The following is a 22,173-nucleotide window of genomic DNA, read 5'->3' as shown; positions in this document are numbered from 1 at the left end:
TTTAAATGTATACAAAAACTCAAACGCAAACCTCAAGAAGCCATATGCTGTATGCAGTTCAACACCAGAGAAAGAGAAATAGCATTCTACACTTCGGAAAATAAAAAGAAAGCAGTGTAAATTTGCTGTAAAACTGCATTTACTGTTCATGAAATTAAAAATAAAATTATTTTTTTCTACCTTGGTTGTCTGGCCATTTTATTCATGTTTATCCCAGTTTCTGCTTTCTTCTGTATTTTCTTTCCAGGGTCTTCAGTCTATCTGCCTCTTCTCTCCTTCCTGTTTTCTTAACTTCCTCACCTACATTCCTCTCTGACTTTAACCTTTTCCTTTCAGTTTTCCTACATTTATTTTTCTGCATCTGTATCTGCTTCTACTTACTTTCCATCTCCCTGTTTCTTTCCATCCTGTTATTTTCCAGGTTTTTTTTTTTGCTAATTTTCCCCCTCTCCCAGCATCTTCTCTTTCTCTCTCTCTTCCCCTCTATTTTCACTCTTATAACCAGCATCTCCACTCTTGCTCCCTCTATCCACATATCCTCTCCCCTCTTTCCTCCAACAACTCATCTCCCTCCATCTCCATCCAAGATCTCTTCCCAATATCTTTTACTCTTTGTCACTTCCAACACTACCTACCTGGGGGTTTGACTATGGGGAATGGAATCGCAGGTCAGAGGCAGGTCTGACATTTGAGTCAGGCAGCTGATTATTCCCAGCGGCAGTTGCCCATGCTCTGAGGAGAGCAGAGCATCCTGATTGCAATCAGCCCTGCCTTCGGTCCAGTCCCACAAAACCGGCCAGAATCCGTGGGGGCCTTCCTTCTTGTCAAGTTGCTATAGGCTCTGCTGGTCTCGATCTCACATTTTAGAACCAGACCACCATGGTACCCTTCACCCTCCCCTCTTTTTGAACTTTCAGAGAATATTTATACAGTACTACAAAATAGATGAACAATTTCATACTGTACCTCTGATTCTCTCTCCCTTCTCGAAGATCTTTTCCACCTAGACACCATCTCTCAGGAGTTTTCTACAAAGAAAAGTTACGGATAACAAAACAAATAAATGCATCACCAGTGTTGGAGAAAGTAAACTAAAATAAAGCATTATGTTTTGAACATACTGCATTTCATCAATCTTTAACCCCCCTCCGAAGAATATAGCTTTTTACAACAAATGACTGAATATTGAAGTCGGTCTTTTTGTGTATTATTACACCCAGAGGCTATTAAACACTTAGGGGCTCATAATCGAAAGAGAAAAACGTCCATAAACCAGCCTAAGTCAGCACTTGGACGAACATTTCTCAAAAACGTCCCAAGCGCTGATACTAAAAATGGGTTTTGGACGTATTTAAAAACGACCTAGGCCTTCATAGTGCAGCTCAACGTCCAAAGCTAAACGGGGCGGATCAGGAGGCGTGTCGAGGGATGGAGTTGGGCGGGACGTGGGCTGGCTTAAACTTAGTCGTACAGCATGTATAACCGAAAGTTATACAGCCCAGGATCGACGGAACTTGGACGTTGTGACTTAGACCATGTAAAACATGGTTTAAGTTACAAAAACCCACCTAAACTCGCCAGATAAGCACTGCAAACACATAACATTGACCCCCACCCACCCCCATAAAAATTTTATTCACCACTTTAAATTTCAGCCTCCAGACCATCATTACCTGGCCGCCTGGCATAGGAAAGCCTAGTCGTCCAGCCCAGAGGCAGCTTAAGTCATCTTGGGGGTGGATTAGGGACCCATAGAGTAGAGGACCCATGCCCATAAGCCCCTGTAATCACTGCATTGATACTTAAACATGTGCACTCCCCTATACACCCCCAAAACTCTTTTTTACTGGCATATAAGTGGCTCCTGCAGCCATAAGGGCTATTGGGGTGGTAGATAAGTGGGTCTATGGGATTCTGGAGGTGGTTTGGGAGGCTCACCGTCATCTATAAGGGAGCTGTAGTGAGGAGAAGCCATGGCACCCTTTTTGTGAAGTTCACAGCAGTGCCCTGTAAGGTACCTCACTATTTAGGTGGCATGTCTGGGTGTGCAGTCCATCACTTTGCATACCCCTCCAACGTCCAACAGGGCTTGTTCTAGGCGTTTTGGACTTAGACGGAAAGTTGGTATAAAGATGGACGATTTAGCGGCTTGGACGATCAGATTGGCAGGACGTATAATTAGACGATTTTCGAAAGTAAAAAAAAGTTGGACGTATCTTTCGAAAATGTGTGTTAGGCTCTTTTTAACTTTGGACGACTTGCGAGATGGATGTAAACAGACTTAGACGTCCCTTTCGATTATTCCCCTCCACAGATTCAAGTGACCTGTCCAACAATGATTACTAAATCCATCCTAAAGTACAAGCACAAGAAAAACAAGATCTTACTCTAAAGTCATCTTTTTTTTTTTTTTTTTTTTTTACCATTTAAAGAGAAAGAAGAAATACAACATGATTACCTATGAATTGAAGAATAATTATTTTGGCCTGCATAGGTAAGTTCCTCAATTACTTTAAGAGAATTAATACCACACACAAATAAAATAAACTATTGACCTATAGTACAGAAAAAATGCAGTTATTTCTAGTAACCCCCCCTCATTCTATAACTGCAGCTCTTAAATGTAAGTGCCGTTTGTGTGCTAAGATTATGGAATACTAGCACTTGTGTGTGTGAATGTTACATGGATGTGCTTAAGTGCATCTTGGTGGCAAGTGGTATTCAGCAAAACCAGCATGCAAATACAAGGAGATATACACATGGGTAGAGCTCGAGTGGGTCTCGCACTTATGGGAAGATTACGTTCTTACTACAAAAAAGATCTTTACAAACGATATATAACTTTAAAAAAAATCAATTCTAATAAAAGTGAATAATTGTGCTCAGTTGAGTTAACACCACCGTGATTGAATTAGCGCTTCTGTTAAGACATGGTGACGAGAGTCTTTAAAATGAGCAGGTCGTCATTGGACAATTGGTAGCTGATACGTCTGGCTTTCAGTTTCGTTTGGTAAGAAGCCAAGAGTAGTATGTGGAGAATGATTAGGATAGATAATAATTTATTAGACTGTTGGACTGCTTTTAGAGTTAATATCACTCATTTTTTCTTTAGCTTCATACTTCCTCCTGAAGAAGCCTGCAGTGAAACATGTTCATGTTGAGGAAGAGTAACTGTTTGTACTTCTATGGAGCTCCAGCTCTTCCTCAACATGAATGTAGTTCACTTATCTTCTTGTTGTTTTGCTGATGATAACTTTAATGCAAAGTTCCAAGAGTTGTAGGTCAGGGCTTGCCAGCAGCCGTCCATCTTAATAGAAAGTGAAAAATGTTCATTCACCACTGTGATCAAATTAAGTCCAGCTCCATAGAAGTACAAACATATATATATTTTTTTTTTTTTTTTTGAGAACTGACCAGGAGGCAAGCAAGGTGTGCTTCATTAGCCCCATCAGTGGCCAATTTATTTGTGGCAGAATTTGAAGAGCAGTATATTTATCGATCTGAATTTTTCACTCATGTTCCATTTTGACTGCAACAGTGGCCTGTTGGTTTTTAACATGACTTTTAGAGAATCTAGGCCTCAGTGTCAGGGAAGTCAACCGTTTTCCAGAGCACCTACATAGCCTGCCTGCACTAATACTTTATCGATCCCCTTGTAGTGTAGCTCACTCCTAGCTATCACTGGAGCTGGACCGCAGGCTGTCCTGTAGACTTTATCGGTTGCCAGCTGCATCCCCCCTCCCTCCCAAGGATGTGCATGGAACTGTAGAAGTCTGGAGCCTCAGACTTTAGGTCAGTCTGACTGATGACTCAAAGAACCATCTAGAACTTCATCCTCCTGCACGATGACTGTTTCTGAACTGGAACCTTAATATTATTTTACATTCTCTCAGTAAGGCCCGGTTCACGGAAGTTTCGCCCCCCACATTTCGCCCCCAGCAATTCGCCCCTCACATTTCGCCCCCGCACATTTCGCCCCCCGGATGTTTCGCCCCCACACATTTCGCCCCCGCACATTTCGCCCCCCGGATGTTTCGCCCCCACACATTTCGCCCCCGCACATTTCGCCCCTGAGTGTCAGACTATTCCTCTCGCAGGCGATTTCTTTGCCGACACGACGGCAGGCTACAAATTCAAAGTGCACAGCTGGCTGTTCTCACTGCCTCTAATGTCGGCCCTGCAGCTCCGGACTTCCCCACACCTGCTCTCTCCCCCCCCCCCCCCCGATCACTATTATTTTAAATGTTATGGCAGCCACTGTATCCATCGGAGGAGACTTCTAACCTCGGCCATGAAGTTGCTGTTGCAGGAAGAGTTCCGGGGCAGGCCAGGTCCCGCGTTGGGGGGGGGGGAGGGAGGAAGAAAGAAGATAGGGGAAGCAAGACTCGCTGTCTCCTGCTGCCTCTCTAGCGGCAGAGTGGCACACAAGGCTGCCTGCCTGGTTGGCTGACGCGGCTGTCTCCCCTTCTCTAGCAGCAGAGCGGCGCAGAAGGCTACCTGCCTGGTCCCGTGCCACTTCCCGCGAGAACAGAAGAGGCGCGGGACCAGGCAGGCAGCCTTGTGCACTGCTCTGCCGCTATAGAGATATCCATCGGAGGAGACTTCTAACCTCGGCCATGAAGTTGCTGTTGCAGGAAGAGTTCCGGGGCAGGCCAGGTCCCGCGTTGGGGGGGGGGGGGGAGGGAGGAAGAAAGAAGATGGGGGAAGCAAGACTCGCTGTCTCCTGCTGCCTCTCTAGCGGCAGAGTGGCACACAAGGCTGCCTGCCTGGTTGGCTGACGCGGCTGTCTCCCCTTCTCTAGCAGCAGAGCGGCGCAGAAGGCTACCTGCCTGGTCCCGTGCCACTTCCCGCGAGAACAGAAGAGGCGCGGGACCAGGCAGGCAGCCTTGTGCACTGCTCTGCCGCTATAGAGATAGCTGCATCCAGCAAGGGAAGATGCCAGAATTAAAATAAGGGGATGGAGGGTGGTTTGGGTATTCGCTCCATAAAGAGTGAGAGAGAGAGAACGGAGGAACGCTCAGGGGCGAAATGTGCAGTACACATAATCAGCAACTTCATGGCCGAGGTTAGAAGTCTCCTCCGATGGATACAGTGGCTGCCATAACATTTAAAATAATAGTGATCGGGGGGGGGGGGGGAGAGAGCAGGTGTGGGGAAGTCCGGAGCTGCAGGGCCGACATTAGAGGCAGTGAGAACAGCCAGCTGTGCACTTTGAATTTGTAGCCTGCCGTCGTGTCGGCAAAGAAATCGCCTGCGAGAGGAATAGTCTGACACTCAGGGGCGAAATGTGCGGGGGCGAAACATCCGGGGGGCGAAATGTGTGGGGGCGAAATGTGTGGGGGCGAAATGTGTCTGGGGGCGAAATGTGGGGGGCGAATTGCTGGGGGCGAAATGTGGGGGGCGAACCTTCCGGATCCCGTAAGGCCCTGTATGAGTCTTTGCAAGAGGCGTCGCTGATGAATCTTACTGTTAAGATAGTTTATTTTAGTAGCTATCGCTTCAGTGAGAATGGTCTCGGAGTTGCAGGCTCTGTTATGCAGAAAGCCTTTCCTCAGATTTATGGAGGCAGGGGTCTTGCTCCACACAATACCTTATTTTCTACCAAAGTTGGTTTCAGCCTTCCACGTAAATCAGGAAGTCTGGCTATCAGCATTCCATTCCATGGGTTTATAGAAAAAGCACAAAAGTATTGGTGTTGATGGCTCTTAGAAGAGTTCATCTTCATTACTTTGAGATGACGAATGATTTTCATCTCTCAGATCATCTTTTTGTACTAATGAGTCCTAGATACCTGGGGAATCCGGCTTCCATTTCAAGATAGGTTTGTATGGCTATTTCTTTAGCATTTATCGAGTGTGGTAAGCAACCACCAATCTCTTTGAGAGCGCACTCTACAAGAAGTGTGGCTTCTTCGTGGGCGGAGTCTTAGGAAGTTCTGCCCAAAGAGATTTGTAGGGTGGCTACAGGTCTACCCTCCATATTTTCATGAAATTTTGCAGGTTGGATGTGGTGGCACGACTGGACACTGTTTTGGCTCCTCGATTCTAGCAGCAGGCTTATCTGCCCCACCCTAGACTCAGGGAGGTTGGCGGAGAGTAGCAAAGATTTGCTAAATTTGCATGTGTCCATCGCTGGCGATAGCGATGGGCACATGCGCAGAATAAAGCAAAAAAAAAAAAAAAAAAAATTGAGCCGCAAATAACCCTCCACCTGACAGCAGAAGAGATGCCCAATCTCTCCTGCTGCCAAGCAACAAACACCCAACACTCCCCTCGGCATCGGGAGAGATGCCCAATCTCTCCTGATGCCAAGAAACACACCTCCAGCACCTCCTCGCAGTGGAATAGATGTCCAATCTCCCCCGCCAGCAACGAGAGATGCCCAATCTCGCCCGCTGGCAACCAGCACTCCCCTGGTAGCAGAAGATATAATATAATAATAATAATAATATTAGCAGTTTATATACCGCAGGCCAGTGAAGTTCTATGTGGTTTACAATGATTAAAAAGAATGCTACAATTGAGTAGAACTTACATAGTTATAGGTTAGTGACTAACAGAATATGAGAGCGGTTGTTGTGGGAGAGATTGTGTGGATCAGCTACCTAGGTAATTCAAGAACAGATATGTTTTTTTTATCTCCCGCCGCCAACCAACACCCTCCCCCCCATGGTAGCGAGAGAGATGCCTAATCTCTCTTGCTGCCAACCGACACCCCCCCCCCCCCCCCCCGCCCAGCAGCGGGAGAAATGCTCAATCTCTCCCACCACCAACTGACACACCTCCTGGTAGCGGAAGAGATGCCCAATCTCTCCTGCTGCCAATCGACACCCCAACCCCTCCTCTGCAGTTGCTGAGCAGGACTATAATTCACACGCTCAAGAATTGTGCTTTTGCTATTCCCCCAAATAAAAAAAGAGAATTTATGATTCTTCCTCTAATTTTTTATTATTTCATTAGCCACAGTCAAAACACACGCCACAAGATGCACTTTTAACAGTGCTGTCACTGTATCGGCACCCCCGGACCAGTCGCTGATTTTTGTTGCCAAAAGCCGACGCCACTCTTTGAGAATGATGCGGCTATTTAAGAATCCACCAGAGTGCTTGTTTCTATAATCAAGAGCCCATTTGCATCGCAGTGTCAGAGACTGCTAGAAAGCTTGCTAAAGACCATGATATGCTATTTTGATAATCCGCTGCTAAAATGCAAGCAACCTAAACCGTCTGCAACCAGTTTAGCGAATACGTTAAAGTTTTGAGAATCTGGCTCTGAGAGTCTGTGTCTTCACCCAGGCAGAGCAGTCCCAGGCAACCTGGGGACCGTTGTAGCACTGAACAAGAATAATAATAATAATAACAGTTTATATACCGCAGGACCGTGAAGTTCTATGTGGTTTACAATGGTTAAAAGAGGTTACAAATTAATTAGAATTAACAAGGTTAGAAGCTAGTTATTAACAGCGCTAGAGATCAGTTATTGTGGAGTAGGATTGTACAGGTTAGTTGCCTAAATACTTCAGGAACAAATATGTTTTTAGGTGTTTCCTAAATTCCCCATAAGTAGTATGCGTGAGCAATTGTTCCAGATCTTTGCCCCATAATGCCGCTTGATGTGAGAGAAGAGCAGATCAGAAACCCAGAGCAGATAAGAAAGACACCTTCAACTCAAGTGTAGAAGGAAAATACAGAGGAGCATTTGCACAAATCAGAAATAGAGGAGGCGAAGCTGAAAAAGGTTGATGCCTTCTACACAACTTGCGTTTACAGGTGAACAGCCCACTGATTCAAAACTCACTAGAAAGTATGCAATAAATTATGGGCCAAATTCTATATATCAGATTGGTGCTTAGTGAGATTCTGTAAAAGGCACCCGCGGCATAACATTTAGGCCAAAGAAAACCAGGTCTAAATACCTGCACCTAAGTTTTACACATACTGGGCATGCTTTAAACACTGCACCTTTTAGGAATGCCCATGTTCTGCCCATACTCCTCCCCTGGACATGCCCCCCTTTGAGATTCGTGCGATAACTTTGAATGTCCCCTTCTCTTTTATTTTTAATAATGTAGTGTTGTAAACCGTCTAGGTAATCTTTGATAGATGGTATATCAAATATGTAATAAACTTGGAAACGCACCACTTTATAGAATGCACCTACAAAGTTGTGCAAGTAATGGATGCTAATAGGCACTCAGGAGTCAATCAGCATCCATTATTAGCTGTTAATTGCCAATTACCAGCACCGATGGGCTTGTTAAACAATTAAGTTGCACATAAAAAACTGACTATGCACATTGATTTGCGTGCACAACTTAGGCTGCCATATAAAGAATTTGGGCCTATAAGTGTAAGTTACACACTACAATGCAACATTTAAGTGGCTATATTTACAGCTACCATTTATAGGGCACACCTACATGTTGGTGCACAGATGCAGATTTAGGCTCTATTACATAAAGGAATCTGGGCACCCAGATGCCATTATAGAATTCACACTTAATGCCCTGCATTTTGGTGCCCAAATTTTAGCAACTTTTACAGAATTGCCCCCTTAATGTCTTGTGGGAAGAGTCTCATTTAGAGCAGTATTTACAAAAATTACATTTTGGTTTCTATATTTCATTGCTCATGGCGACATTACCTATCTAGCGCCCCCACTTTTACTAAATGGTGGTTGAGTTTTCTTCTGTAGCCTGGAGTACTAAGGGCTAAATTCTATAAGAAGCGCCCAAAAGTTAGGCACCGATATAGGCACCATTCAGCGCGATTCAAGTACAGTTGGCTGCTGTTTAGTGAATCGCACTGTGCGGCACCTATTTGGGCAACTATTTTGGAGGCGCCCAATAAATAGACCAGCTGCAGGCACAACTAAAAGTTAGGCAGCCATACAAGCGCTTAAGCACGCTTAAGAGCAACGATTCTGTAACAAGGCGCCTCACACATAGCCACGCCCACGCCTAACATGCATAGCACCTATTTTTTTTTCAAGGCTGCCTAAATTTTTAGAGGCTCCTTGTTACAGAATCACTTTCTTGATAGGCACCTAAGTTTCAATTATTGCTGATTAAAAAGCGTAATTGGGCTTGCTGTTCAATTTAGATAGGCGCCTATCTAGTTTAGTAAAAGAGGGCCTATGAGTGATTGATTTTTATATACAATATGCTTGTTGACTGGCCTCTCTCTACATACAAATAACAATATATTAACTAAATCAAAAAGCATTATATATAGAAAAAGTTTTCACATAACTTACAAACAAAATACGACTGTAAAAGATTGGAATTTACTATGTCAGGAAACTCAAATCTCAATGTACAAATCTAAACACTAATGACCTTATTTGTTATGTCTTTCCCACAAAATGGGAGAAATCCTTAACATCCCCTAAGGGCTCCTTTTACAAAGGTGCGTTAGGGCCTTAACGCGCGGAATAGCGCGCGCTAAAATGCCGTGCGCGCTAGCCGCTATCGCCTCCTCTTGAGCAGGCAGTAGTGCGCACTAACCTGGTGCGTGCGCTAAAAACGCTAGCGCACCTTTGTAAAAGGAGCCCTAAGTGTGCTATTTTCCCTACTGTGAGTAGTGACATGGAATGCTGCAAAAACTCTCAAATGTGATTCTGTTTAGAAGTTTAACAGTATAGCAACAATTATGGTCATAAAACCTCATTTCTTGTAATTCAAGACAATGTGCAGGCTTTTGGTGCCATCTAGTGTGCAGTGGATATAACATGCTTGAAGAAAAAAATAATTTAAATTTTTTTTAACACATTATCACAGAAATTCATGCAAAGACCTGCAAAAACCCACTAAAATCATGTAAGTAATGCTGTTATTTTCACAAACTAAATCTAGTCACCCATCTCTGTGGATGGCTCTAAATAGTATCAGATAATTCTATAGGCTAACTTATTGATTGGTATACTCAAATTCAAAACCCATCAAAATCCAATCGAAAAACTGAGATTGCAGAAACTTAACATTCATACTACATTTTTATATATATACTGTATATAAATCAAAGATCTTCGGATGGCTGTCAGATTATATAACTCTATAGAAATACAGCTCAAATCCTCATTGATCCATTTTCTTATGTGTGTAAGCGCATATATTTCTTCAATCTTCTAAATCACATTAATACATAATGATAATTTGAAACTTATATTTCTGTGATATGCTGGCTCATTTATCACCCTTCTCGACATGAATTTACATTTTGTTCTCTTCTTCAGGGTCAAGGTGCCACATTGTCACAACTTGAACTGCATATTGCAATGCTATTTTTGAAAATTATTTTCAAACAGGAATCAAACTGAACCAAATACTAGCGATGCATCATCTTACCAATATTTATCAAGAAATATTTCTTCAACATGACCGCAGTGTCTCACAGCCACTTCTCTTAAACACATCAGCTGATTCTGCATTGAATGGCTCTCAATAACATAAAGTGTTCCCTTCCAATGAGACTGCTAAACTAGCGACATCCACGCCAGCTCTTCAACCCTGCAGAGTATTTAATGAAAAATCCAGTGCTGCTCTTCTCGTATGTTCAATATTTTTTCTAAATTTCTTTCCTCCCACCCTACTTTTACCACATCTATATTTTAGAAATAATATTGAACATAAAAGAACAGTGCTTAAAGAGATGTGCTTAAAGAGAAGCAGCCGTGAAACGCTGTGGCCATGTTGAAGAATATGTTTCTTGGTAAATAATGGTAAGATGATACATCACCAGTGTTTGGTTCAGTTTGATTCCTGTTTGAAGATAAAATTTTCAAAAATAGCATTACGATGTACTATTTAATGTTGCAGCTCAAGTTTTGGCAATTGGATCCTCTTTTATCCTTTTTCTCCTGTACTACTTACTTCCCACTCTTTTTTTTTTTCCTCTTCTTCTTTTTCCTCTTTTTTCTTCTTTTTAAATTCCCCATCCTATTGTTCTTTCCATACATGTCTCTCCGCTGAACTTTGAAATACTAAATTGTAGTTCTATTCCCTTTTCCTTTTTGTATTAGTTGGTCTGTATGTCTAATTGTCCATCCCATTTTTTTAGTTAAATTTTAAACTGTAAATGTACATATTTATATCTTATTATTTTATTTTTGTACTTCGCTTAGTAAAACTAAATAACTCTGTTATCTTTCTTCAACTTATTCTGGTATTCTTGCTAATAGATGGTAAAATGTGACAGGAAATGGTTTAACCATACTAAAGACGCACATGGCCCCTCACTAGCCCAGCAAAGAGCATTGTCATCAGCTTTCTGAGTACCAGAGCTGAAAGTGCGATATCGAACTGAGGCAGGGGAGGATTAGGTAGTGAAGGATAGCAGTTCCAGTCATCGGAGTGGGGGTGGAGGACAGCATTGTCAGTCTTCGGAGGGGAGGTGGAGGATAGCAGCATTGGTCATCGGAGTGGGGATGGAAGATAGCAGCGTTAGTCATCGGGTGGGGAGAGAAGGAAAAAAGCGCCATCATCAGATGGAGGCTCAAATATAAACAGAGACCCCCATTTTTGGGCCTTTTATGGCCTAAAAAGCACAGTTACTTACCGTAACAGGTGTTATCCAGGGACAGCAGGCAGATATTCTCTACATGTGGGTAACATCACCGACAGAGCCCCCTAGCAGACGTTTTCGCAAGCAGACTTGCTCGAAGACCTTCAGGCTTGCGATTGGCCCGCGCTTGCGCCTCCCACCCTGCCTAGGGCATGCGTCTCCTCAGCATGTCCTCAGTTCAGAGATAGCAAGCAAAGAAGCCAACCATGGGGAGGTGGGTGGGTTGCTAGAATATCTGCCTGCTGTCCCTGGATAAAACCTGTTACGGTAAGTAATTGTGCTTTATCCCAGGACAAGCAGGCAGCACATTCTCTACATGTGGGAGACCTCCAAGCTAACTAAAAAGGGACGGAGGGAGAGTTGGCAAATTTAGGAGAAAAGATTTTGCAAAACAGATTGGCCGTAATGGCCATCACGCCTGGAGAAAGCATCCAGACAGTAATGTGAGGTAAACGTATGAACCGAGGACCAAGTGGCAGCCTTACAGATTTCCTCGATGGGAGTCGAGCGGAGGAAAACAACAGACGCCGCCATCGCTCGGACCTTGTGGCCTGTAACTCAACCCGGCAGGGAGAGACTAGCCTGAGCGTAATAGAAAGAGATACAAGCGGCCAACCAGTTAGAAATGGTCCGCTTAGAAACAGTGACCCATGCGATTAGGATCGAAAGAGAGGAACAGCTGGGAGCAGAACGATGAGGAATGGTGCGCTTCAAGTAGAAGGCCAGCGCACGCTTACAATCAAGAGAATGCAGAGCCACCTCTCCAGGGTGAGAATGGAGCTTCGGAAAAAACACAGGAAGAACAATGGATTGGTTGATGTGAAGCTCAGACACAACCTTAGGCAAGAACTTAGGATGGGTACGGAGGACCACCTTATCGTGATGGAAGACCATGAAAGGTGGGTCCGCAACCAAGGCCTGAAGCTCACTGATCCGACGGGCAGAAGTGAGAGCAATAAGAAACACCACTTTCCAAGTAAGAAACTTCAAGTGAGCCCGCGACAGTGGCTTGAAGGGGGGGTTTCATCAATTGGATAAGGACCATGTTAAGATCCCAAACCACCGGAGGAGGTTTAAGGGGCGGATGAACGTGGAAAAGGCCTTTCATGAAGCGGGAAAGCACAGGATGAACCGAGATAGGCATTCCGTTAATCGGCTGATGAAAAGGTGGACTCGAACTGAAGAGGACTTGAGGCCAGCGCCAGACAAGTGCAACAGATAATCCAGGACAGCAGATAAGGAGGCGGACAGAGTCTCCAGCTGTTGAGTAGCACAACAGGAAGAAAAGCGGGTCCAATTCTGATGGTAACAATGGTGAGTGGACTCCTTCCAAGATGCCTCCAGGATATCCAGCACAGGCTGGGAGAGCTGGAACGAGGGCATTAAGTCTCGAGGAACCAAGCTGTTAAGTGCAGAGACTGGAGGTTGGGATGAAGCAGAGAACCCTGACTCTGTGTAAGCAGATCGAAAGGTCACCGGTGACTCAGGGGATGAAGAATCACTCGAGGGAACCCGACGAGTCTTACGGGTGAGGCCTCGAGAGACATGGGGATGCTCAGGCTGGTCAGACCGGGTCGAGACCGAAGTCAAAGGCGTCGAAGTCGGGACTAATTGGCTCACCTCCGAGGAAAGCTGTGTGGTAATAATAGCCTTAAGTATGTTCTTGAACATAGGCACCGAGACCTTAGGTAGGCGAGTCGGAGGTGCAGCAGTGCGCTCCTTCGGGGGCGATCTCGAGGAAGAGTATTCCCTACATGAGGAGGCACGCTTAGAGTGATGTCTCGAAGACGCTGATGAGGCGGCGCTGACATGAGACTCCGAGGTAGGCTTCTTTGCCGGCACACCTGAGGAGGAAAGAGGAGACTTACCCGAGGCTGGAGTAACAGGAGGGGCCGAAGCCAGAGCCTTCGAGGCCGACGGGGACTTCGAGGCCGAAGCACCCAACGAGGGCGCCGAGGCCGAGCTCGAGGCCTGTCCCGCAGGATCCATGGGGCAAAAGAGTTAAAGAATCTTAGCCACCCTGCGACGAATGGCCCACGGTTGCAAAGTCGCACAACGGGGACACGACTCAGCGCGGTGCTCAGCACCCAGGCACTCCACAAACCAACAATTAAGATCGGTGATGGAGATAACCCGGTTGCACTTAGTACAGTTTTTAAAGCCGGAACGAGGCTGGGACATGAGAAAACAAGACGGCTGCGGCCCCGCGAGGCCAGGCGGCAAGAGAAAGACCGGGAACCCGGTCAAAATTATACGAACTGGAAAAAATGAAAATAAATGAAATGAAAGACATGAGCACAGCGACTCAACAGGAACTAACCAAACAAGCTGCGGTGCTAGAGGGACAACGATATCGCGCGAAGCAAGGGAGAAATGCTTCTGGCTCCGCAGAAAACATAGACTCATGCCCTAGGCAGGGCGGGAGGGGCTTGCGCGGATGCGCGGGCCAATCATAAGCCTGAAGGTCTTAGAGCAAGTCTGCTTGCGAAAACCTCCGCTAGGGGGCTCCGTCGGTGACGTCACCCACATGTAGAGAATATGCTGCCTGTTTGTCCTGGGATAAATCTTGGTTTATATTTGAGTATACATGGTAGAACTGTTCATCTTGGTTTATATTCGAGTATATACGGTAGAACAATTCAAAATCAACATCCCCAATTCTTGCTTCTTCGCCACACGAGCAAAAAGGAATCCTTTTTTCCTTTTTTGTGGTATAAAATTTTGCAACTTGATTGTCCATCTGATCTGAACTAGAGAGCTGCACGGGAACGGGGATGACGGGCATCCCGCGGGTTCCCACTTCGGGTCTCGGGGATCCCGTGGGAACGCCCCCTAGGGTCTCGGGAATCCCGTGGGGATGCCTCCGAGGGTCGCGGGGATCCCGTGGGGACGCCTCCGAGGGTCGCGGGGATCCCGTGGGGACGCCTCCGAGGGTCGCGGGGATCCTGCGGGGCTGGATGTACTCAGTCGCGCGGCTCTTCTTCTCCCTACCTGCTCTGCTTGCAGTACAGAGCCGAACGGAAGTCTTCCCGACGTCAGCGCTGACGTCGGAGGGAGGGAGGGCTTGGTAGCCACTCGAACCGCGAGGCTACTCTCCTTCTCCTTAACTGCCCTGCCTGCAGCACAGAGCGAACGGAAGTCTTCCCGACGTCAGTGCTGACGTCGGGAAGACTTCCGTTCGCTCTGTGCTGCAGGCAGGGCAGGTAAGGAGAAGGAGAGTAGCCTCGCGGTTCGAGTGGCTACCAAGGGAGGGGGGCAGTCCGCCCTGGTTGCAGCACAGCAGGCCAGGTCCCCTTACTTTTGTGGCACTTCCCTGACCGACAGACAACAGTCCCGGTCCGACAATCCTCCCTGCCCTGTAGCCGCGAATCTAAATTACCTTCTTACAGCAGCTGTAAGAAGGTAATTTAGATTCGCGGTTAAGGGCAGGGAGGTTTGTCGGACCGGGGCTGTTGTCGGTCGGTCGGGGAAGTGCCACAAAAGTAAGGGGACCTGGCTGGCTGTGCTGCACCCGGGGCAGAAGAGAAGGAGGGGGGAGAAGGACGCTGAAAGCACTGAAGACAAAGGGGTGGAGAAGGACGCTGAATGGCCATGGGAAAGACAAAGGGGTGGAGAAGGACGCTGAAAGGCCATGGGGAAGACGGGGGTGGGGGGTGGGGTGATGGAGAAGGACGCTGAAAGGCCATGGTGAAGACAGAGAGGGAGAAGGACGCTGAAAGGCCAAGGGGAAGCAGAGGGGGGGAGAAGGACACTGAAAGCACATGTGGAAGACAGAGGAGGAGAAGGACGCTGAAAGGAAATGGGGAAGATAGAGTAGGGAGAATACGCTGGCAGGGAAGAAGACAGATGCCAGACTATGGGGGGAGCGGAGAGAAGAAGATGGGTGCCAGACCAATTTGGAAGGGGGAAGAAAGGGAGAGGCACAGTAACAGAGCAAATGGAAGATGCAGAAGAAAGAGAGACAGTGGATGGAAGGAATTGAATGAGAACATGAGGAAAGCAGAAACCAGGCAACAAAGGTAGGAAAAAGCACAGTTACTTACCGTAACAGGTGTTATCCAGGGACAGCAGGCAGATATTCTTAACGCATGGGTGACGTCACCGACGGAGCCCCGGTACGGACACTTTTAACTAGAGAGTTCTAGTTGGCGAGTGCCTTCCCGCCCGACGGAGGAGTGCGTGGTCCCCAGTTAAGATAAGCCAGCTAAGAAGCCAACCCGGGGAGGTGGGTGGGACGTAAGAATATCTGCCTGCTGTCCCTGGATAACACCTGTTACGGTAAGTAACTGTGCTTTATCCCAGGACAAGCAGGCAGCATATTCTTAACGCATGGGTGACCTCAAAGCTAACAGAGAGGGAGGAGGGATGGTTGGCCATTAGGAAAATAAATTATGCAACACAGATTGGCCGAAGTGTCCATCCCGTCTGGAGAAGGTATCCAGACAGTAGTGAGTAGTGAACGTGTGAACTGAGGACCAAGTGGCAGCCTTGCAGATTTCCTCGATGGGCGTGGAACGGAGGAAAGCCACAGAAGCAGCCATAGCTCTGACCCTGTGGGCCGTGACAGCACCTTCCAGTGAGAGACCGGCCCAAGCATAACAGAACGCAATGCAGGCAGCAAGCCAGTTGGAAAGCGTCCGTTTAGAGACAGGACGACCTAGGCGGTTAGGGTCGAAGGACAAAAAGAGCTGAGGGGACGAGCGGTGAGCCCTGGTACGGTCAAGGTAGTATGCAAGGGCACGCTTACAGTCCAGCGTGTGCAACGCCTGTTCCCCCGGATGAGAATGGGGTTTCGGGAAAAAGACAGGCAACACAATGGACTGGTTGAGGTGAAATTCCGAGACCAATTTGGGAAGGAATTTAGGATGGGTACGCAGAACCACCTTGTCATGGTGAAAAACAGTGAAAGGTGGATCGGCAACCAGTGCATGCAGCTCACTAACCCTCCTGGCAGAGGTGATGGCAATGAGGAAAAGCACCTTCCATGTAAGAAATTTGAGTGAAGTTGTGGCAAGAGGCTCAAACGGAAGTTTCATGAGGGCTGATGATCGGACAGAGAGAGCAAATAGTCCAGTACAGGTTCCACCGCCAATGAGGTGGGATCGTGGTGATGTAGTAGACACCAAGAGGAGAACCGGGTCCACTTCTGATGGTAACATTGGAGGGTGGCCGGTTTCCTGGAGGCATCCAAAATGCGACGGACAGGCTGAGACAGATTCTCTGGAGAGGTCAGCCCGAGAGAAACCAAGCTGTCAGGTGGAGCGAGGACAGATTGGGATGCAGTAGAGACTGATGCTGCTGTGTAAGTAGAGTAGGAAACACAGGAAGAGGAATGGGTTCTCTGGAGCTTAGCTGGAGCAGAAGGGAGAACCAGTGTTGGCGAGACCACCGAGGGGCGATGAGAATCATGGTGGCTCTGTCCCTGCGGAGTTTGAATAACGTCCGCAACATCAGAGGTAGTGGAGGAAAGGCATAGAGGAACCGATCCGTCCAGTCGAGCAGGAATGCATCCGGGGCCAGACGAGGAGGAGAGAAGAGTCTGGAACAGAAAAGGGGTAGCTGATGGTTGTGAGGAGCTGCAAAGAGGTCCACCTGAGGAGTGCCCCACCGAGCAAAGATGGAGCAGAGTGTGGGAGGATCCAGAGTCCACTCGTGAGGTTGAAGGATGCAGCTGAGATTGTCGGCCATGGAGTTCTGTTCGCCCTGGATATAGACAGCCTTGAGGAAGAGACTGTGGGCCGTGGCCCAGGTCCAGATGCGGATGGCCTCCTGACAGAGGAGGGGAGATCCGGTGCCACCTTGCTTGTTTATGTAGTACATGGCGACTTGGTTGTCTGTGCACAGGAGAAGAACCTGAGGGTAGAGAAGGTGCTGGAAGGCCTTGAGAGCATAGAACATGGCCCTGAGTTCCAGGAAATTGATGTGGTGTTGACGTTCCTGATGGGTCCAGAGCCCCTGGGTGCGAAGATCTCCCAGGTGAGCTCCCCATGCATAGGGGCAGGCATCTGTTGTAATAATCATGGAGTGAGGGGGTAGATGAAAGAGTAGACCCCTGGAAAGATTGGAGGAGTCCAACCACCATTGAAGAGATTGCTGAAGAGACGATGTCACAGAGATGGGATGAGAAAGAGGATCCATGATCTGTGACCATTGGTTGGCCAGAGTCCATTGAGGTGTCCTGAGGTGGAGTCGCGCCAGAGGAAGCACATGGACCGTCGAGGCCATGTGGCCCAGGAGGACCATCATTTGCCGAGCTGGAATGGAGCGACGAAGGAGCACCTGACGGCAGAGGTGGAGCAGGGTCCGTTGGCGGTCTGAGGGGAGAAACGCCCTCATCAGAGTGGTGTCGAAGACGGCTCCAATGAACTGAAGTCGCTGTGTGGGAAGCAGATGCGACTTGGGGTAGTTGATCTCGAACCCCAGGAGATGGAGGAAGGAGATGGTGTGCTGAGTGGCTTGTAGCACAAGTGGAGACGTAGGTGCTTTCACCAACCAGTCGTCCAAGTAGGGGAACACCTGGAGGTTGTGAGACCTGAGAAAGGCCGCCACCACAATAAGGCACTTGGTGAACACCCTGGGCGATGATGCCAGGCCAAAGGGTAGCACTTTGTACTGATAGTGACGGTGCTGTATCTGAAATCAGAGGTAGCGACGTGAAGTCAGATTGATTGGAATGTGAGTGTAGGCCTCTTTGAGGTCTAGGGAACATAGCCAGTCGTGTTGAGAGAGAAGTGGGTAAAGCGTGGCAAGGGAGAGCATTCTGAACTTTTCCTTGACCAGACACTTGTTGAGGTCCCGGAGATCGAGGATGGGACGGAGGTCTCCTGTCTTCTTGGGAACCAGGAAGTAGCGGGAGTAGAATCCCTGACCCCTTTGGTCTGGGGGTACCTCTTCGATGGCATTGAGAAGAAGGAGGGAGTGGACCTCCCTCAGGAGGAGGGGGGATTGGGAGGAGTGGGAAGCAGACTCTATGGGAGGATTGTCTGGTGGAAGAGTCTGAAAATTTAGAGAGTAGCCGTGGCGAATGATGTTGAGGACCCATTGGTCTGATGTGATGATCTCCCAACGGCTGAGGAAGAGTTGGAGGCGTCCTCCGATAGGCTGAGGAAGAGGCAATGATGGTGGGAGACTGGCTATGCCCTGGAGAAAAGAGTCAAAAGGGTTGAGATGGTTTTGACGGAGGGAGAGGCTTGGCAGGTTGATGAGACTGGGAGCGAGCCTGAGTTTGATGCTGGTGATGAGGACGGCGAGGCTGCTGTTGAGGCGGGTTGAGAGGTCTGGCCGAGAACCTGCGCTGGTAGGAGGACTGATGTCTGTAGGGGCGAGCAGGCGGAGTTTTCTTTTTAGGTTTCACCAGAGTATCCCACCTGGTCTCGTGCGCTGAGAGTTTCTGGGTTGTTGAGTCCAGGGACTCCCCGAAGAGTTCATCACTAAGACAAGGTGCGTTAGCCAGGCGGTCTTGGTGGTTAATGTCGAGGTCAGAAACTCTCAGCCAGGCCAAACGCCGCATGGCAACAGCCATGGCAGATGCTCGAGAGGTCAGCTCAAATGAGTCATAAATGGAGCGCACCATGAATTTCCGGAGTTGGAGTAGACTGGAAATTTGCTGTTGGAAGAGAGGGACCTTGCGTTCAGGAATGTATTTCTGGAAGGAGGAGAGTTGTTGCACCAAATGCTTCATGTAGAAGGAGAAGTGAAAGGTGCAATTATTTGCCCTGTTGGCCAGCATTGCATTCTGGAAAAGGCGCTTGCCAAACTTATCCATAGTTTTTCCCTCTCTGCCAGGAGGGGTGGAGGCATAGACATTGGAGCCCTGAGTTTTCTTCAAGGTGGACTCTACCAGGAGAGATTCATGGGGCAATTGAGGCTTGTCAAACCCTGGGATTGGAATGACCCGGTACAAGCTATCCAGTTTGCGAGGGGCCCCGGGGACAGTGAGGGGGTTCTCCCAATTTTTGTACTGCACCCTAGCACTGTTGCACCACCCTTCTTAGACACTTTTATTGCTAACTTTAAGTTATTTTATATATTTTAACAGTTTCATTTACCTGTCTGTGACTTTATTTTGTAGCCTTCGTTGCTTCTCACTATCTCTGACGCCGCATAGCGGCGGCGCGCCGGACTCCGCCCCCAACAGGTCAGCTCATGTTAAAGCCTTCCAAACTCTCTGCGGCGCATGCCGCAGAGGCGCGTGCCTTGCTCCTTGGTGCGCTCCTTGGTGCGCAAACTGAGGGCGTTACATTTTTTATTTTTTTACTTAGCGCGATTTTCTTATTTGATTCAACATTTTATTGTAATTTTATTTTTTAACCATTTTTCAAATTTAGAATCAGCAATCATCTTTAAATCTAGCAGCTCAAATCATAATATGCATTCTATCAACGTTAATATCCCAGTTCATTGGGGGTCACCGTCCTCCTTCCAAAAATGTAGTCTTGACACGCCCTAACACAATTATTGAAATTCCTACCTCTCCTAAACCTTTAAACCCAACTCCAACTAATCAGGTTGCCTTAAACCTTAGTAATTCTAAGAGAACTAATACAACATTAACAATCAGTCTAATTAATACAAGATCTGTCAAAAGTAAACATCATCTTATAAAAGACACTATTCTAGCACAGAAACTCCATATCCTTTGCATAATAGAAACTTGGCTCACAGAAGGAGAGGAAGCCTATCTAACTTATTGTTGTCCCCCAAATTACAACTATATTTATAATCACCGCCATAATCGTAAAGGCGGTGGTTTAGCCATCATTTTTCAAAAAGGTCTGTTAGAATTACGCGACCAATCTGTAGGTAATGTCCCCATTGAATTTTTACACGTAAAAATAAATTCTTACTTCAAACCTGAACTTTTACTACTTTACGCCCCTCCACCTATAGGACAAAACACTATTTTCACCTTGCAAAACTTAATACTTGATCATTGTACTGCTTCTACCCATCCTCTGATCTTGGGTGACTTTAATATACATTTTGAAGACCAAACAAATTCAATTACAAATGACATGCTTACCTTTTTTAACTCTATTAACTTATCCACAACTATTCACCAACCCACTCATATCGCCAAACACACTCTGGATATGATATTAATACCTAAATGCTCAATCCCTAATTATACTAAACCTCTAATTCACCCAATTCCATGGTCTGATCATTATCTTATATCATGTAATTTTATAAATCATCAAACTATTCCAGACCTATTAGCCAACTCTCGTAAACAATATCATTTAGCGATTTCTCTAAAATTGAATTGAAAGACGTAACAACCATCATTAACTCTATTAGTACAAAATTTTATTCTTCTTCTTTTGATGAACAATTACGAATTTGGGAATCTACACTAAAAAATCTCATTTATACCAAAGCTCCACTAATTTCCAGAACCTCCACATTCCGTAAAATATTACATCCCTGGTATACAGGAGAACTTACACTCTTAAAACAACAGCAGAGATCATTGGAAAGAAAATGGAGAAAAGATAAATCCATTAGTAATTTACAACATTACAAAGATCACGCATCTTTTTACAAATATAAAATCAATCAAGCCAAAAAAAATTATTATAATAAAAAAGCAAAAAAGCATTGAAGCAAAAAACCCATCTGCCTTATACTCTTTAGTGAAATCCGTTTCCCCTTTATCTAAAAATAATACTGCTCAAAAATGTTCTCTTTCTCCTCAAGACATCGCGGATCATCTTTCCACCAAACTAGATCTCATTCGAAATACTTTTCAGCCAAGTGCCCCCTTTAAACCTTCAGATAATGATAGTTTTATATATATTCCGACATCCAAATGTTCAAAATTTAAAATCCCAACAATTAATGATATCGAATTTAGTCTAAGTAAAATTAACCTAAAGGGTACTCGTGAAGAAACAATACCACCCTACTATCTTAAAAAATTATTTTCATGTTTGGGTCCTTTCATCCTATCTTTAATCCAAAACAGTTTATCTACAGCCTCTCTTCCCCAGGAATGGAAAAAATCCATAACCTTTCCGATTTTGAAAGATCATAAAGTCTCTCCAGAAGTAGTCTCCAATTATCGTCCCATTGCAAACATTCCTTTTATGGCTAAACTTACGGAGAGAATAGTCTTTGAACAACTCACAGATTTCATTGAAACAACTAATGTTCTTCACCCACACCAAACCGGATTTCGTAAATATCACAGTACTGAATACACTATGATAGGCTTGATCAACAACATCCACTACTTTCTAGATCACCATAAATCGGTAATTTTAATTTCCTTAGACTTAACAGCAGCGTTCGATACATTACATTACATTACGGATTTCTATTCCGCCTATACCTTGCAGTTCAAGGCGGATTACAAAAGATTTGACTGGACATTTTCCAGTGAAGATACAATTTTTTTTTTTTTTTTTTGACAGAGGAGAGATAGCTGGATAGATTCCTAAGGGGATTTAGGGGTTGGATAGTAAAATGACAGTGCCGAACTGTGTGATATGGACAAAGAGAATATTGTTAGAGTAGGTAAGATTACCATCTAATTTTTGGGGTCTGTTTGCTTGGAAGGTGTTTAGGTGGGTTATTTGGGGACGTAATATCTTGAGGTAGGTGAAGAATGG

General features: G+C 46.1%; 1 protein-coding gene across 1 annotated transcript in view; it reads right to left on the bottom strand.

Annotated features, from left to right (window-relative positions):
• Positions 1–22,173, bottom strand: part of AZI2 (5-azacytidine induced 2) — a 125,994-nt gene that overhangs the window by 28,975 nt on the left and 74,846 nt on the right. Inside the window, exon 6 of the mRNA XM_033932844.1 lies at positions 967–1,028. Coding sequence (XP_033788735.1) covers positions 967–1,028 — 62 coding nt within the window. The remainder of the gene's footprint in view (positions 1–966; positions 1,029–22,173) is intronic.

This window comes from Geotrypetes seraphini, chromosome 2 (assembly GCF_902459505.1).
Source record: "Geotrypetes seraphini chromosome 2, aGeoSer1.1, whole genome shotgun sequence".
NCBI lineage: Eukaryota > Metazoa > Chordata > Amphibia > Gymnophiona > Dermophiidae > Geotrypetes > Geotrypetes seraphini.
The sequence above is the reverse complement of the archived record's forward strand: the minus strand, read 5'-3'. Positions and strand labels throughout refer to the sequence as shown.